This window comes from Clupea harengus, chromosome 3 (assembly GCF_900700415.2).
Source record: "Clupea harengus chromosome 3, Ch_v2.0.2, whole genome shotgun sequence".
Taxonomy (NCBI): domain Eukaryota; kingdom Metazoa; phylum Chordata; class Actinopteri; order Clupeiformes; family Clupeidae; genus Clupea; species Clupea harengus.
This window is the reverse complement of record NC_045154.1, coordinates 25,334,136-25,350,999: the sequence shown is the minus strand read 5'-3', so window position 1 is coordinate 25,350,999 and position 16,864 is coordinate 25,334,136. Positions and strand designations below refer to the sequence as shown.

Below are 16,864 nucleotides of genomic sequence, written 5' to 3'. Positions count from 1 at the left end.
TGAGCTTTTGGCAACATAGGGGGCCTCGCCTCCCCAAAAGGCCTGTCGTAGATCCAGATCCCAAAGCACTCCAGCTCTCTGCCCATGTGAGCCAGAGGAGAAATAGATCTGGACTGTCTCTCTTTCTCTTTCTCTTTCTCTCACCCTCAGACACACACACACTCTCCAAGCACGCATCTCTCCTCCCGTCTGGGTGAATGGCTGCTCTTGCCAGGCCAGGCTGGGCTGTTTTAGATTCTGCCCGTGATCGTTGTGTGTGTGTGTGTGTGTGTGTGTGTATGTGTGTGTGTGGGCCCGAGAGGTCCCATGGCCTCCCTCTGCATGAGAAGGGGAACCTGAGATATCCGGGCCCTGGAGCATGGCCAGCTGAGGGCCCTCCGGGGCCCATTGTGATGCCTGGCCCATTAGGGCCCTTCTCTTCTCTGGAGGAGTGGGAAATTTTAGCCCCCTGAAACTATTTCTTTGTAAGACATCACAGCTATTCTCTGCACTCTCCGCCCCCCCCCCCCCCCCCCCCCCCCAACACACACACATACTTTAGTTATCTGTGGCGGAAACTAGTTCAGTGGGCTGTGAAAGACTTTTTTAAATTCAACACAGACTGCGACGCTTTCTGTTTTTTTCTTTTGGTATTATCCTTTGATGATAACATTTTAATGTCTAAATCGTCCACTGGATTTCTTTCTATTGTTGCTCCTTATCCTGCCTGTGTGTGTGTGTGTATGTGTGTGTGTGTGTACAGATGAAAAAGGGATACTACCCCCCCCCCCCCCCCTTTAAGCTGTGCTGCGTTGCTACGACAACCTGGAAGAGCCTGTGCTGCATGGCGGCCCCTCTCAAAGCATCCACTCAGAAAAAAAAGCTCCCTCACTCCGGGAAGGCAGCAGAAAATCGGGATAATCGCCGTCGTTTATATGACACAAAGGGCTGCCATTTGTGAAAGATTCATTTATCCCGGAAAAGAGGCGAAGGGGGGGAGAGGAGAGATGGCATGGTGGGGGGGAGGAGAGGAGAAAGCTCTCCCACGGTGGGCACAGGCATGACATCAGCGGACTGAATGGGCTGGCATTCTCAGCGTGCCCGCCCCCCCCCACCCCTGCCACCCTTGGCCAGCTCTGCCAGTTTGGATGCAGCGCTTGGCTTGGCCTGGGCGAGCAGGGGCCACCACCACTGTTTGCGTGCAGGACAAAGAGCCTTCACAGAAACAGAGGGGGATCTGGGAACTTCACATGGTCCCGGCCAACAGTGTTGAGTGCACAGCCCTGGCCCTCCCTCCCCTGCCAGGCTTCTTTTGGCACGGTGGCGTGAGCGACCCCCTCAACCACCCAACCCCTCTCCACTAACTACACCCCCCACACTACACCCCGATCCCAATCCAAAAGCACCCACCCCAACTCTGCCCTCTGCTGAGGCTCTCTCTCTGTGCACTCTGCCCCTCTGGAGCTGGGAGTGTGGGAGTCGGTGAAACGGCGATCCCATAGGGTGATCCCACAGGTCGATCCCACTGGGTGATCTCACAGCATTCCTCTGGCCTTTTGTCTTAATGGCCCCTCCCCTGGTCAACATGCTCATGGGAAAGTGATCCTCGATTGTTAGCGGATCTCGTGACACAAGGCATTGCTCATCGATTCACCGAAAGGCGATAGCAAACAAAGCCCAAGAGTAAAAGCAAAGCTAACTCTAACACAATCATAGAAGAGATTCACATTATCACCATTATTCACTATATTACTATTGTTTACCAAATGTGGGCATGTTAGCTAACATAGCAATAGTTAACCATGGTATTGCAGTAAGGATGGGAAGGGACATGTCTGGTTTCTTCCGCCATAGGTCAACAAGGCCGCATTATTTGTGCAGCCAGGTTAAGCATGGTGGAGCCCGAATGGCTGTTGGAGTTTGTGGGAAAGTGGTGATGCTAGAGATTGTGTGTAAACTCATTCCACATTCCTTCAGTGATGCACCCAGGAAGTCAGCACAGATAATGGAGGCTCCACTCACCATTGATTGACATACTGTACACACACTCTTCTTTCTTTGTTTTTCGAGTAGAGTGTACCCCACAGCATTAGTGACCTGAAGCCTCCCTGTTCCTTTCACTCCCTGGGAAGAGGAGATTGCTCACACCCCCCCTCCCACCCCCCCCACCCACCCATCCTAGTCTCTTGCATCCTGACTAAATGAGTTTCAGAGAGTGTGGATTAAGGCTAGCGGAGCAGAGCGGAGCGGAGAGAGAGAAAAGGGAACCCCGCGGGATTTTCGGTGCTTACATTTAAGCTGGTCCACTGGCTCCTCCCTCCATTCCTCCATCTCCAGTGAGCTCCTCCGTCAGTGGGACTCTTACTTCTCTGGGGGCTCTGGAACCTGCTGCCGGGTTGCCTGGATCAAGTGACGGGACGGGCTGAGTGGCACGGGTCTGACTGATTGGCTGATTGGCAAACTAGAAAGTAACTGAGAGCAGAAAGGACGGGAGGGCCTCCTCACTAAACGTAGTGGGTGTGTGTGTGTGTGTAGGACCAGGGGGTACAGTGGATACACGGCAGAAGCTGAACCTCAAGTTCTTCTAGAGTTTCTCCAGACAGGGAATTCCTGATGCTGGAGGCTTGAGTCTCCCATTTTGGGCTTGTTCTCTCTCATCTGATCACTTTGCTAAAGTTTCCACTGGTGGAGTTTACAGCCAAAGACTGAGAGAGGCCAGGTAGAACCAACTGCACTGCACTGCTGACAACCAACTCAAATGAAGTAAGTGCACGCTATAACATATACCTGGTTATTTAACTTTGCATTTCTCAGTGGTGTGAGATTTGATATTTACTTTCATCTGATGACAAAACGCAACCTCTCAGGGATTTGGTGTGCTTTTACAACATTTACAACATTTGAACTTAGTCAAGTTCACTAAGGCTTAATTATCAGTAAAAAAAAAAAAAAGGCTTTAGGTTTTAAGTCTTTGCTGTAACTGTCACTAACATCTAGCTTGTCCTCTACTAAATATTGCGGGTACCCGCCGGTGACCTGGTATTTGTGTGCGCTGTGCGATAGTAAAGCCTGACCCTGGCTGAGGATGAGCAGTCACGTATACATTCTGTGCACAGTGGTGTGTGCTTGAAAAGAGAAACGTCTCCTGGAGCTGCTGTCTGCTGGCATTACAGAGAGCTGGCCCTGGCTCGTGCTGACAGGACAGGCCTGGCTGCCGCTGCTGCTGTCTGACCTCTGCGGCGTGTCTAGGTGGAAGGTCGCCTGGTGTGACACTGCGCAGTGCCACACAGGCACAGAGAGGTCATCCCACCCAGGCAGTTTAGGCTGCTCTTGTTGTGCATATACATTTCACATGGCAGGCTCCATCTTTCGGTCTCCAATCTGCTTCAGGGGGATATTTTCCTTGTCCCAGCCTGCCACCTTCATATCTTCAGGGTGGAGGGATAGGGGTTGCAAAAGATTACATAGGGCTTTCCGGGGTGCGAGGCTGCCATTTTAATTCAATTACTTATGTGACCGAAGCTAATCTGAACAGCTTTATAGTGTGAGATGTGTGGGTAAGTGTATGTGTGTGTGTCTTTAAGTGTGAGTGTGTGTGTGTGTGTGTGCGTGTCTTTAAGTGTGTGTGTGTGTGTGTGTGTGTGTGTGTGTGTCTGTGTGTGTGTGTGTCTGTGTGTCTGTGTGTGTGTGTGTGTGTGTGTCTTTAAGTGTGAGTGTGTGGGTGTGTGTGTGTGTGTGTGTGTGTGTGTGTGTGTGTGTGTGTGTGTGTGTGTGTGTATGTGTGCGTTGGGGGGGTCGTGGGTAGGATGTGGACAGTGGGGTGTGGTGTGGTGTGGTGAAGCTGGGAGGTGGTAGCGGGGGACCATCTCTTCAGTAGTCTGGCTCCTCCGTCCCCCGGATCTGCCAGGCCTTTGTCAGGTGGACAGAATCACTCTAATTACTTCAGACAAACGCCAGAAGCGGGCTGCTACATTCAAGCATTCAATTATATCTCTCATTGTGTGTTTAATACTCAATCACTTAAATCAAATTGAGTACCCCCTTTTTGGCCAATTGTAAGCAGGGCATTGACACACTTAATGCGATTATGCAGCTATTCACCCCAGGTGGGCCTCTGCAGGAGCCCTGAGATCGGCCTGAAGAGAGAGGAAGAGAGCAGACAAGATTAATGATTAAGTGTCGCAGATAATGTAGTAGAGGCCTATGTAAGACAAACAATGCTTTTTAACATTTTTATTATCACAGACTTCTATATCTTTTTTAGCTATGGCTCTTCAAGAGTACCCCATGAATAACTAGATGTGAAGCAAACATCTGCATGCCTTGTGGCTTGCCAGGTGTGCTTCCTATAGCTAAACCCCCTTTCCATTGCTTGGCACTAACCTCCACCCAATTAAAGGTGTTTACTTTCGGTTACATAACTACATGTGAACCACACAAGTGCTGGCCAAAATGGTAGGAGGGGGGGGGGATGACCGAAAGGCATAGGCATCTCTAAAGGTCGTTACGCAGAACAGTGGGTCAAACCATGGTTACCCGATTCTCCACTAAGCTCACCCAGTTTATTTGTTCACTGGCTGACGTTGAAGAGCCATTTTGAACTCACCATGAAGTTGTTTAATGTTTTGTTTTCATTTTTAATCTAGGATCTCAGTTAACTGCACAAAGTTGCAGCTAGTCTCCTTGGAGTCTGTACAAATAACATACAAACAGACTGCAATAGAATAGCATAAAAAGTAATAATACAAGAAATAAAGAAACACTTTTGTAAATTAGAGATACAGACATTTAGGACAGACATATGTAGATATGGGTCCTGCTATGTCACAGTGTCTTCTTACACCTGCCCAGAGGCTGTGGAAGCAGCTGTTTGTGTTAATGAGGAATCCGACAGGCAACGAGAGACCGTGAAACAACGAAAGCCCCCTTATCGTGCCATCCTGCAAGAATACCCCCACTCCCCCGCGCTCCTCCCCCTCCCCCCGCCCAGTAAGCTGAAAATGCGTGGCTCCAGTGAATCTTTTCAATTGCTTGTGTGCGTGCGCTCCAAATCTCCCGCACTTGTCACACAACAAACACAAATGTTAATCTGCTACCCAGAAAACGAAGGCTTGGGACATCCCAACAGCTCCAGAGAGTGGGTCATTTCGTCAAGACAAGCCTGTGATGGCCTGGAATGAAAAGTTAGGCCGTGCCAAGGTCCCCTTGCTCCATCGGTGTGTGTGTGTGTGTGTGTGTGTGTGTGTGTGTGTGTGTGTGTGTGTGTGTGTGTGTGTGTGTGCAGAGCACGTTTCAGTTGACCCCTCAGGTGCCTGGTGAGGCAGGTCAGGAAGTGAGGGCTCTTGGCTCTTGAACTCACGCAGAAGTAAACAAAACACAGGAGCTACAGAAGACAACGGTCACCTCTGGGGCTCTATATGACCCAAACAAAGCACTGGGCTTTTGAAATGTGGAGCACTGAGAAGAAAATAAAAAAAGAAAACAGAAAAATAGATTCCTTTACACAGATAGTTTAGATAGACTACTTCAACAAATTATGTTTTTCCCCCCCAACTGATAATCATTGGTGAGAACTAATTGGGGTGGTGCTCAAGGCATTTCAGTGTTGACAACAACTGGGTGGTAGTGCATCAAATGTAGCATCTGTTCCACTTAAACAGCTCTTTCTCTTTCTCACCCTCTCTCTCTTACTCTCTCCCTTCATTTATTGCTCTCTGTTTTGCAAGTGGCTGTAAAGAAATGCTCTCTCTCTCTCTCTCTTTTTTTAATCAGTAGCTCGCAGTAACCCACCAATCAGATGCCATCTGTTGGCAGACAACTCCAAAGACTTGCTAAAAGAGAACTGGTCCTCTGTAGATTTCACAAACACAACAAGGAAATGGTGTTTCACAACACTAGACCAAGCTGAACATGAACATGTCCTGCAGATCTTCTGCAGAATGGGGGGGGGGGGGGGGGGGGGGGGGGAGCGTTGGTCACGAACCCTCCATAGACTTACGTTCAGATTTGGTTTAATGGCACGTTATGTCATGTGATCTCATGGGCTTTTATTTACTGCTTTCACTGTTTGTGCTATCATCTGTTAATCCATCGTCATGACGAACTCCCAGGCCCATTCCCATTCTCTTCACGGTTGGGCTCATAAAATGAGAGCATCTGACAGTAGATGCCTGACAAGAGGATCGCCACTAGTCACATGATTTGACACTGTACTAATGTCTCTCTCTCTCTCTCTCTCTGTCTCTCTCTCTCTTTCTTTCTCTTCATCCAGTGCCAACAGTATGCCTAAGCAAGTGGAGGTAAGGATGCATGAAAGCCATTTGGAGCCCATCGAGGCTGCCCCGCAGTCCAGATGTGGCCGCCTGTTTGGGAGCCTCTGCAAGAACTTGCTGCTCACACTCACAGTGATGGGTGAGTCACATTCACACACATTCACACACACAAACACACACACACAAACATCACACTTTCTCTCTCTCACACACATGCTCTCTCTCTCTTACACACACACACATATACACACACTACCACTTAAGCATTGCAGATCTGTCTTACTTATCTTACTGTGACCCCTACTGTGACACTCACACACTCACACAAAAAAACACCCACACACACACACACACACACACACACACACACACACACACACACACACACACACACACACACACACACACACACACACACACACACACAAAAACACACACACTGACTTCCACCATCCCCCTACAGTATGTCACCAGGATCAGTCTGCCTGTACTGTAAGTGAACAGTGGGGCTTATATATAGTCACAGTAGGGGAACCACAGGCTTAGAGGGTCAGGCCAGGCCTAGTGTAACCTCCTGAGTGGGACAGGTTGTCAGAGCGATTCTCCATAGACATGGCAGCTCAGTGTCGTCAGCCAGATGTGCCCGGGTGTGAGCAGCTGACCGGTGCCACTGTCGAGGTGCCCCATCTGTGCCCATGGCTTTTCTGAGTGCCAGGCGAGCCCAGGCGACCTGGCATTTCCCTGCCCACACTGGCTCGTTGCCCATCACCCAGTGAGCTCTGACACCTTCAGACAGATCTGCTGTATGGTGCCCACACACTAATGCTACTCGTCTCTGCCTGCCTGCTGCAGCCACATGTCCCTCCCAGCACATAGAGAACACTGGCCTGACTGTGACAGGAGCTGTGCTACCAATACAGATGCAAACAACACACAAAGTCAAATTCACAACATGCAAAGCGCCACCATTGTTATTTTTTTAAGGCTTTTTTATTCTCTGAAATCAACTAACATATGGCGAGTTTGCCATCCCATCTTGGCTTCGACAGTGAGCCTGCCAGAAAGCCTTTCCCAAATGGTTCACGGTGCAGGGACTGTGGACAGCTCAGAGAGCTCAGGCGGGATGGCAATTTCTCACCTTTCAGGAGATGATGCTATAAAAAGCATCATAAAACGAGAGGGAATGGGAATACAGTAGAGTGGTAACGTGGCTCTGCATTGCCTAGGTCCCTGGGATCTCATACACCAATGAATCCCATGAATAAAACTGCAAGAACACCCGGAAGGTTGGGCAAGTCCCATTTCAATCACGTCAATTAGGGAGATGAATTATATTCATGAATTGAAATTACTAATGCATTTGCAATTGCAAGACCAATTTGGGATCACACAATTGGATTTGTGTCTGTAACACTGCTGACCCAAATATGTCTGAGTGACTTGCTGATTGCATGCATGCACACGTGTCTGTGTTCGTGTCTGTGTACGTGTGTGCAGCAGCACATGTGTGTTAGCCCCAAGGATGAGGTGAGGGAGGGGGTGGTGTGCATAGAGGGAGTGATGAGTAGGGGGCTCCCACACATACCCCGCTATGTGTTACTGTAGATCTCTGACAGAGGCAGGGTCACAGCAGCGACTGTGAATCATATGCTTCAGTAAAGAGGCATGTAGGGGACCTGGCCTGAGGGTATGGAGGGCGATTTGGTGGGCAGATACTCCGACTCTGGCATCAACATGGGCACTGACATGGGCATGGGTGGGGGAGGGGCACACGTGGTGGTGGGAGAAACAAAGATGGAGGATGGAGGAGGGGATTTACGTTCACATTGACCTGTTTAGCAAATGCTTTTATCCCTCCTATTTTTCCTGAGAAAAAGTGACAGCTATTACCCTTGGAGTCATTATGTCCCCTAGATCCAATGTATCTTATAACTCACTAAATATTTACATGTAAGTACAGTTTTACAATTTGGCACAGTGTAACAATTACTTGTGTAGAATTCAACCAAATAGGTGTTTGGAAAATCAGCTGATTTTTTCTCTCTTTCTGTAGCACCCCCAGTAGGACACATGTATTGCACATATCTGAAAAATATGAACTTGCACAACGATGATTCAGACCCCCAAAATAACATAAATATTGGTTTTAGATGGTTTAGATTGTGATATATATATTAAATTAAACCATCTTGTCATAAATATAAACTATAGTGCCACCTTGAATTAGTTAATTATAACATTTCAATGTTCAAGATTACCTAGAGCAGAGACAATAAAGGTGAGAGCTCTATGAACATATTTAAATGAACACAGGGAGGTTGTGGTTCTGTAATATCCACTTAGAAATGGATAAGCAGGGGAGAGTGGTGGCTCGTTGGAGGATTTGATTTATACAGAAAGAAAGCTTGTACAAGGGGTTTGAGAAAGAAGGAGGGATTCTTGACAAACTAAGACATTTTCTAATCTTTCCAAGACTCACAAATTCATGCAAATTCAAGGATTTCCTGCAATTGGGGGTTGCAATTTTATCTGATTACCACAATATTTCCGCACAAAAACACAGTCAAGGATTTTTGAAAATTCCCACAGCAAATTCAATTACTTTTGGCTGCAACAATCACAGCAAACCCTCACAAGATTGGAGTAGTATTCACCTTTACACCAGAAGTTAATTATGTAAGGAATAATCCACAATGGGGATCCATTATTTATGGGAAAACACCCATTGTAGGCAAATGGCACAGAATGTGATGGTGGGAAAATGTTGTGTTGCTAGGCTAGAATGGCTACATCATAGTTGTTTTCTTCAGCCTATCCCTGCATTACCCAATTCTAAAGTCTAAACTTATTCTAAAATGAGTAAAAATCAGTAAGAATCAGTGGTTTTGATATAAAAATGGATACAATGAATTGCTAGCATGCTAAAGTACAGCCATGGAGTTTCATTACCAATTTCTATCATTTTGCAATATTAGAAAACAGTTTCAGGTCATTATGACCCAAGAACAATAGGAGGATTATCCAAAGCAATTTCACTGTACAGTGATGCATAGATTTATCGGTATGCACTCTCCCTGGGAATTGAAAATGTTTGACATTTGCTACTGTATGTACTGGTGACTTGTCCTCCGAGCTGAGCTACAAGGACACAGTTAGTGATAAACAGTGGGGGAAGGGGGAAACAGATGTGCAGCGATGAATGATAGAGGCTGTTTGAAGATGACTACATACCTTGTAATGAGCTTATAAAGGTGCAGGGGTTTGAGAGTCCCAGGAGGGGAGAGGAGGTTGTGTTGGGGGTTTTAGAGTTCTGGTGAAGCTGTGGTGGTGGAGATACTGTGATAGCTTTGGTTCTCAAGCAGTAAACATGTACTGATAAAACTGCATACCTTACCTCTGCTTTAGCTAAATGAGAGTCTCAATGTAGGATAGGAGGTGAATCAGGGAATATATTAACAGTGTAGAAATGGATGCAGGTGAAAGTTGAGGTGCAATGATACAGATAGAAGGTGGTGGTGGATGAGAGATGCGGGAGCTTACTTCCTCCACTGCTCAGGAGTCACACTTGGATCTTTCATGAGTAGAGAGTAGAGAGGAGAGGGGCGTAGAGAGGAGAGGGGCATAGAGAGGAGAGGAGAATAGAGAGGAGAGGGGAGGAGAGAGGAGAATAGACAGTAGAGGAGAAAGGAGAGGAGAGTTGAGGAGAAAGGAGAGCAGACTTGAGTTGAGGAGAGAGGAGAGTAGAGAGGAGAGGAGAGAGGAGAGGAGAGTAGAGTAGAGTTGAGGAGAGAGGAGAGTAGAGGAGAGAGGAGAGGAGAGGGGAGTAGAAAGGAAAATAGACAGTAGAGTAGAGATGAGAGTGAGGAGAGAGGACAGCAGACTTGAGTTGAGGAGAGAGGAGAGTAGAGAGGCGAATAGACAGGAGAGTATAGAGGAGAGTAGAGATGAGGAGAGAGGAGAGAGGAGAGTAGAGAGTTGAGGAGATAGAGTAGTCAGGAGAGTAGATACAGTATCTCCCCAGGAGAGAAGTACTCATCTGAGCCAGGCTGTCCTTCCCTAGAGGGCCAGAGACAGTCCACGGGCGGGACAATGAGGCAGTTGTGTCATGGCTGGGTCAACCGTCTTCTAGAGGGAGTGCTAAGAGGCCAGGGTCAGACTAGCTCTCATCTGGGCCCCTTCTCTCCTTTTCTTTCTCTCTCTCTCTCTCTCTCTCTCTCTCTCTTTCCCCTCCAACTTCCCAGAGAGACACAAGTCTGCGCCCCGACTGTGAGGTTCACAGCAAACTGCGCGGAATGTTGCAGATGGTTGTGTGCCGGTTCCGAGAATCTTGACAGTGATAAGATTTGGACAGTTTTAGACTGGCAGACAGATGTTGTTTAGTCTTGTTTGTAAAGTCACTTTTCCCTGGAGACCACAGATAGTGTTTTTTTGTTTAGTTTCTGTTTACTGAATTACTGAATCATGATACTAAGCCCCCTCAATCAATTATGTGAATAATGAATATGTTTTGAAATATTCTGTTGCAGTATGCACTTTATGTGGCTTGTGTGATGGCAAATAAGAGTGTAATGACTGATAAATAAGTGTGTATTTGTGTGTGTGTTCTGTGGTATAGGTGTGATCCTGGGTGCCGTCTCAGGAATGCTTCTGCGTGTGGCCTCACCCATCAACCCGGACATCGTCATGGTGATCGCCTTCCCTGGTGACATCCTTATGAGGATGCTGAAGATGCTCATTCTTCCCCTTATTATTTCCAGTCTGATCACAGGTCAGTCACAGCAGAGATCATCATGCTGTCAATCAAACATTATTGTCACAGATCAATCTGTAAACCAATATAAAGGTGCAGTCTGTGATTCAAATTCACTACATTTGTTTTGTCAAATTCAGTGAATTGCTTCGCACAATATGCTAGTTGTCCATAGGTCAAACTGAGCCATACACTATCCCAGAAAATCCCCATGTTGTTTCAGGAGCCCAGAAGGAAAGGGTGTCATTTGATTGGCTGAACAATGTTTTTCTGACAATGCACAGGAAGGATGTTTAAAAAAATCTTAACCAAGTTCTTCTCAAAACCATGTCTTCTCTTTCTCTGTCAGGACTGGCTGGCTTGGATGCCAAATCCAGTGGTCGTCTAGGCACCAGGGCGATGGTCTACTACATGAGCACCACCGTCATCGCTGCTGTCCTGGGTGTGATCCTGGTCCTGGTCATCCACCCCGGAAACCCCAAGATGAAAGAGCAGCTGGGGGAGGGGCACAAACATGACGACGTCTCCAGCTTGGATGCCTTCTTCGATCTCATCAGGAACCTGTTCCCCGAGAATCTCGTCCAAGCTTGCTTCCAGCAGGTAGGCCAAGACTCCTCTGGAAATCTGAGCCTATCCGGTTCTTTCTGGTATGTTCCAAGAGTCAGTGCAGGTTCAGACAAGTCGTTCATCGCTTGATTTTTTTTTTTACCGCTTACCTCCACAGATTCAGACAGTCACGAAGAAGGAGGAAGTCATTGAGGCCGAAGTGAACAGCACCCTGGACGACTTTATCACCAACGCCACCAAGGCGCCAGCTGTTTTCGTCGTCAAAAAGACTCTGCAGTTCAAGAGTGGGATGAACGTGTTGGGTATGATTAATGCAGCAGTCAGCATGCATGATTCAACCCATTGGGGTTATAGCTCACGCTGGTCATTCTTGTGAGCACTGGTATCTCACACTCATCACTGGTTAGTAGCACTAGGGGGAGCTCCATAGAATGTTCAGTGATCACAAACGGGTCGGTGCCAGCATCAGTCAAAAACTGACACTTGAAATCTCCTGAAACTAGTCCAGACAGGGAAGCTCCATAGATGGTTCAGTGATCACAGAGTAGCTCTGTCCCTGTTGTTCAGGCAAGCATTATCAGGATGTGATTTTTATCCGTCTTTCATCTGAGTTCACCTATTTTATACATTTCAACTTTTGTAGTTTTTGGTTATAGTCTGCCTTATGTGTTACTGTGAAATGTGAAATCTGTTTTCATGTCTGAGCAAAGTTTCTTCACATTACAGCTCTTCACAACAACAGACCAGAATTGGAAAAATCTCAAGGCTATGCAAATTATGTCTGTGAAAGCCAGGGGTTTGCTTTTTGAAATAAAGTAGGGTCAACATTTTATTTAGCAGTGCAATGTACATACAGTAGTATCTGTGCTTTTAATCATCTGTTGCATGCAAATTGCATTGGCTAAAGTCTTGTCTCAGTATTTAGTGCTCAGGAAATGTTTCAACAGACAAACTTTGACAAACAGACAAAGTTGTTCTATGAAAGGTGTCAGTGCCCTGGTTACTGACAAGTTTCAAGAGGTCCTCATGCTGAAATAATCCCTGTCAGTTATAAGTTGATGGTGGTACTGACCAGTCTGTAACCAGTGCTTAGTGTAACTGTCAGTGGTCTTATGACTTACCAGTTTGAACTACAACTTCTTCTGTTCAACCCTGTCAAATTACATTGGTAAAATTGTGGGAGAAAAAGTCTGGGGAAGTCTCAAATGAAATTAGATGCAGTATATCACATGCTATTTAAAAAATAAATCAAACATGACAGCCTTGCTCTTTAGGATTCATTCAACATCAGCTAGCTAGCTGATGGCTAACACCCTCTTACCCAGAACAAATGACTGTTAATCTAGTACTGTCTTGATTGGGAACATGTTGAGTGGGTGTTTCAGTGTTCCTTCCCTCCCCTACAGGCCTGATTGGTTTCTTCATCGCCTTTGGAATCTGCATGGGGAAGATGGGCGAGAGGGCTCGCCTCATGCTTGAGTTCTTCAACATCTTGAACGAGATCGTCATGAAGCTGGTTCTCCTGATCATGTGGTTAGTACCATTAGCAGAAATGTTTTATCGTAACGGGGTGTAATAGCGGCATGCGCATGTTATCGGCTACGTTCGCGTTGTCATGTTAATCTATTATTAAACTTAGCATATAGATTGTTTAACAGACTGGCCAATTTTTAACAAACTGGCCGATAACCGACGCAGCTACGCTAACTGTCTTTTAATGATAGCATAGCACAAGTAGGCTACAAGTCTGTAATAACGAAGAAATTAAATTTTCTGTAATATGATTGGCCACCCACAGGTACTCTCCCTTCGGTATTGCCTGCCTGATCTGCGGCAAAATCATCTCGATTAAAGATCTGGAGGTGGTTGGTAGGCAGCTGGGGATGTACATGGTAACCGTCATCGTCGGGCTCATCATCCATGGAGCCATCTTCCTGCCCGCCATTTACTTTGCCATTGTGAGAAAAAACCCCTACAAATTCTTCCTGGGCATCTTCCAGGCGTGGATCACAGCTCTGGGAACTGCTTCCAGGTCTTAGACACAACAACTCTCCATCACACTTCAAAGATGTTACCCAAGTATATAAATAAATCCTGGACTATATTGGCTTTTATTTGTAACAAAATCATTTGCTGTACCTCTCCCCTGCCCTTCTCTCTCTCTCTCTCTCTCTCTTGCTCTCTGCCACCTACCTATCTATCTATCTATCTATCTATCTATCTATCTATCTATCTATCTATCTATCTATCTTTACATCACTCTCATAGTGCTGGAACTCTGCCAGTCACCTTCCGTTGCCTTGAGGAGAACCTGGGCATTGATAAGAGAGTGACCCGTTTCGTCCTCCCCGTCGGCGCCACCATCAACATGGACGGGACTGCCCTCTATGAGGCTGTGGCAGCCATCTTTATTGCCCAGATGAACGGCATCTACCTTGACCCGGGCCAGATTGTGACCGTCAGGTATTATTGCATAAACATGGACTCTTACTGCTTTTGATTTATTTTCAGCTTTATGCATATACAAGACAAATTGCATCCTTATATTGTGAAGTCATTTGCTGATTTCTTGTTATTGACCTTTAATGGTCTGCTCAACTGTATGGCATCCCTACATTTTTTATTAAAACACAATCTATCTGACCCCTCTGTATCAATTGATTGAAGTAAAAACCATGCTGGATGGCAGTGTTAATATTGTCTCAGGGACCTAAAAAATGCTCAAAATGTTTTTTCCATTGTTTTTGTCTTGGCATACCCAATTCCTCTACCCCACTAATATAGTAATGACCCTATCAGTCTCCTACTGTATACAGTATAGCAGTGTTTCAGTGTGTAATGCACCATGTCCTGGTTTGCAGCCTCACTGCCACACTAGCCAGTGTAGGGGCGGCCAGTATTCCCAGCGCCGGCCTGGTGACCATGCTACTGATCCTGACAGCCGTTGGCCTCCCCACACAGGACATCAGCCTGCTGGTGGCAGTCGACTGGCTGCTGTGAGTAGGACTGGGAGAGATGGATGGATGTTTTGTGTGCATACAAATCTCTATCTCTTTTGCACACTCATACACATACACATACACACACGACATACGGTATATCCATAACACCAAAACATGCTCCGTTTTTTTTTTCACTTTCCTCTCTCGCTCTCTTTTACACACTCACACAGGTGTGCACATACACACACTCTCACTCTCACACACATACACACACGCACACACACACAAACACCCACATGCGCATACCAACAAGTGCATAGACATACACACAAATATCTCTTTATTGGACACAAGCCAACACACCACACACTCAACTGCATACCCGCACACATCCATAGCACATACAAATACTCTTTTTCTTTCACCTTCCTGTCTCTGTCTTTCTCTCTCTTTAGTGTGTCTCTGTTGAATATATTACACAACGCACTGAGTGAACCAGTTCTCTTCTCCTGTGCTCAAATTAAGGGATCGCTTCCGCACTTCGGTAAATGTGGTCGGAGACTCCTACGGAGCCGGAATCGTGTACCACCTGTCCAAGCTAGAGCTGGATGAGCTGGATGCCCAGCACGGCAAGTCAGATGACATCGAGATGATGAACAAGACCCCGTCCTACTACGACGACCTCAAGAACCACCACGAAAACAACTCCAACCAGTGCGTCTATGCCGCTCACAATTCAGTACTGGTAGATGAATGCAAGGTACAACTCACGCTTACGGACATAGAGACTTCTATATAGTCACATCCTTGCTGCATGCATCTTTTCTTTCCCTGTCCTTTCTTTCTGCATGTTTGTCTGTTGTTTGTGTAAATACATACAATGAATTATGTCAAAAGTGTACATTTCTGTGAGAAAGCAGTTTGCTTTTTGGCACGTTCCAGCTGTCGTACAGGTAGTTGTTCTCAGGTCTTGAGACACCTGAGGCATCCCAAAACGCGATACTCCATTTTGTCTCCAGTAGGCAGACTTGTGGCATTAGGTGGATTTTTAAAAGGTGGCCAGGGAATTCTCAGGGAATTAGGAATCGATCGCCTGTACCTTCTCAGGTTTTGAAACACCTGAGGCATCCCAAAACACGATACTCCATTTTGTCTCCAGTAGGCAGACTTGTGGCATTAGGTGGATTTTTAAAAGGTGGCCAGGGAATTCTCAGGGAATTAGGCGTCGATCCCCTGTACCTTCTAAACCAGCAGATCACACCCTCAGCAGCTTCTGCACAAGAGATTTGCAGGATGGGAGTGGTCCACTCACCACTCGCGTGGACCGATTAACCCATTCCTTACCACCTCTGTGAATGGGAGAATGTCTCAGTGGTGGCCGACTGCCTCCAATGGCATTCTCTCTCACACTCCCAGGCCCCCTAATTTCATTTATGGGCAACGCAAAATGTCTGCCGCGCAAGCTAATTTAATAATAATACAGCTCAGTGCAATGCTGGAGGTGTGTCTGCACACTCACATGGGAGTTCCATGTTTAAATGAGTTTCCATCCACTAATTACTCAACCCATTTATGTTTGATTGCGCCCTGCTTTGTGTCAACGAAGTTAGCAAATATAACTTTCCCCGCCTATTCTCACTGTGTGGTTGCTGATGTGCAAAGCCCGTCCATGGTGCTCGTTGCCCTATGAAATTAGGGCCCCCGGAGTACACTCCTGAAAACGGCAGATCAAGTCTCAGTGGTGGCCGCCTTGGTTCGTGACGTCTGCCCCTCAACAGCACACACTCTCTCACTCTCGCTCCCGTAGTACATTTTTAGAAGATGGTGATGACATGAGCCGAGGGCAGGCAGTGATTAATTAGCACTGCATAATATCAGTACGCCTCTTACTCACCCTGACACTGAGTCAGTTTAAGTCTCCGGTGGAAGAAAAACACACACAAGAGCTCTTGGCTCCTTGGAGGCCCCTCTTTGGCATGAAAAAGACTAAAGAAATGCATAGAACCCAGGGCAAACAGTAGAAACTCTGAGTTTCGGAGAGGCACAAAGACACAGAGAGGTCACGCCAATCTGGGTCTGGGTGCTATGACAACCAGCACGAGATGAAATGCATGCATGTTGGATTCAGACAGCGCTCGCGCTGGAGTTACCAAGGGGATCCATTCAATCAATGATGTTGCTTAGAAACGGTTGCCGTTCATCCCCCCTTGCCAGTCTTCAGCTGAGCGTGTGACACAAAAAAGCTGCTCTCTCCAATTTTCTCTTTTTGTTCTTGCATGATTTAGTTGTACATGTTTGTGTAATAAAACGACTAACACTTAAACCAAAGACGCAAACCATTGTAGAAGCTTTGC

At 46.6% G+C, this 16,864-nt stretch overlaps 1 protein-coding gene across 3 annotated transcripts in view; it reads left to right on the top strand.

The window, feature by feature from the left end:
* slc1a2b (solute carrier family 1 member 2b) overlaps positions 1-16,864 on the top strand; it is a 34,594-nt gene that overhangs the window by 12,434 nt on the left and 5,296 nt on the right. Inside the window, exons 1-10 of one of the 3 annotated variants that reach the window (XM_031565165.2) lie at positions 2,193-2,742; positions 6,251-6,390; positions 10,867-11,019; positions 11,351-11,601; positions 11,726-11,870; positions 12,975-13,101; positions 13,367-13,600; positions 13,837-14,031; positions 14,430-14,564; positions 15,036-15,270. In XM_031565165.2, coding sequence (XP_031421025.1) covers positions 2,738-2,742; positions 6,251-6,390; positions 10,867-11,019; positions 11,351-11,601; positions 11,726-11,870; positions 12,975-13,101; positions 13,367-13,600; positions 13,837-14,031; positions 14,430-14,564; positions 15,036-15,270 — 1,620 coding nt within the window. In that variant the 5' untranslated portion in view covers positions 2,193-2,737. Of the gene's footprint in view, positions 1-2,192; positions 2,743-6,250; positions 6,391-10,866; positions 11,020-11,350; positions 11,602-11,725; positions 11,871-12,974; positions 13,102-13,366; positions 13,601-13,836; positions 14,032-14,429; positions 14,565-15,035; positions 15,271-16,864 lie in introns of those variants that run through there. The other 2 variants (XM_031565166.2, XM_012828111.3) reach the window with 2 other exon arrangements.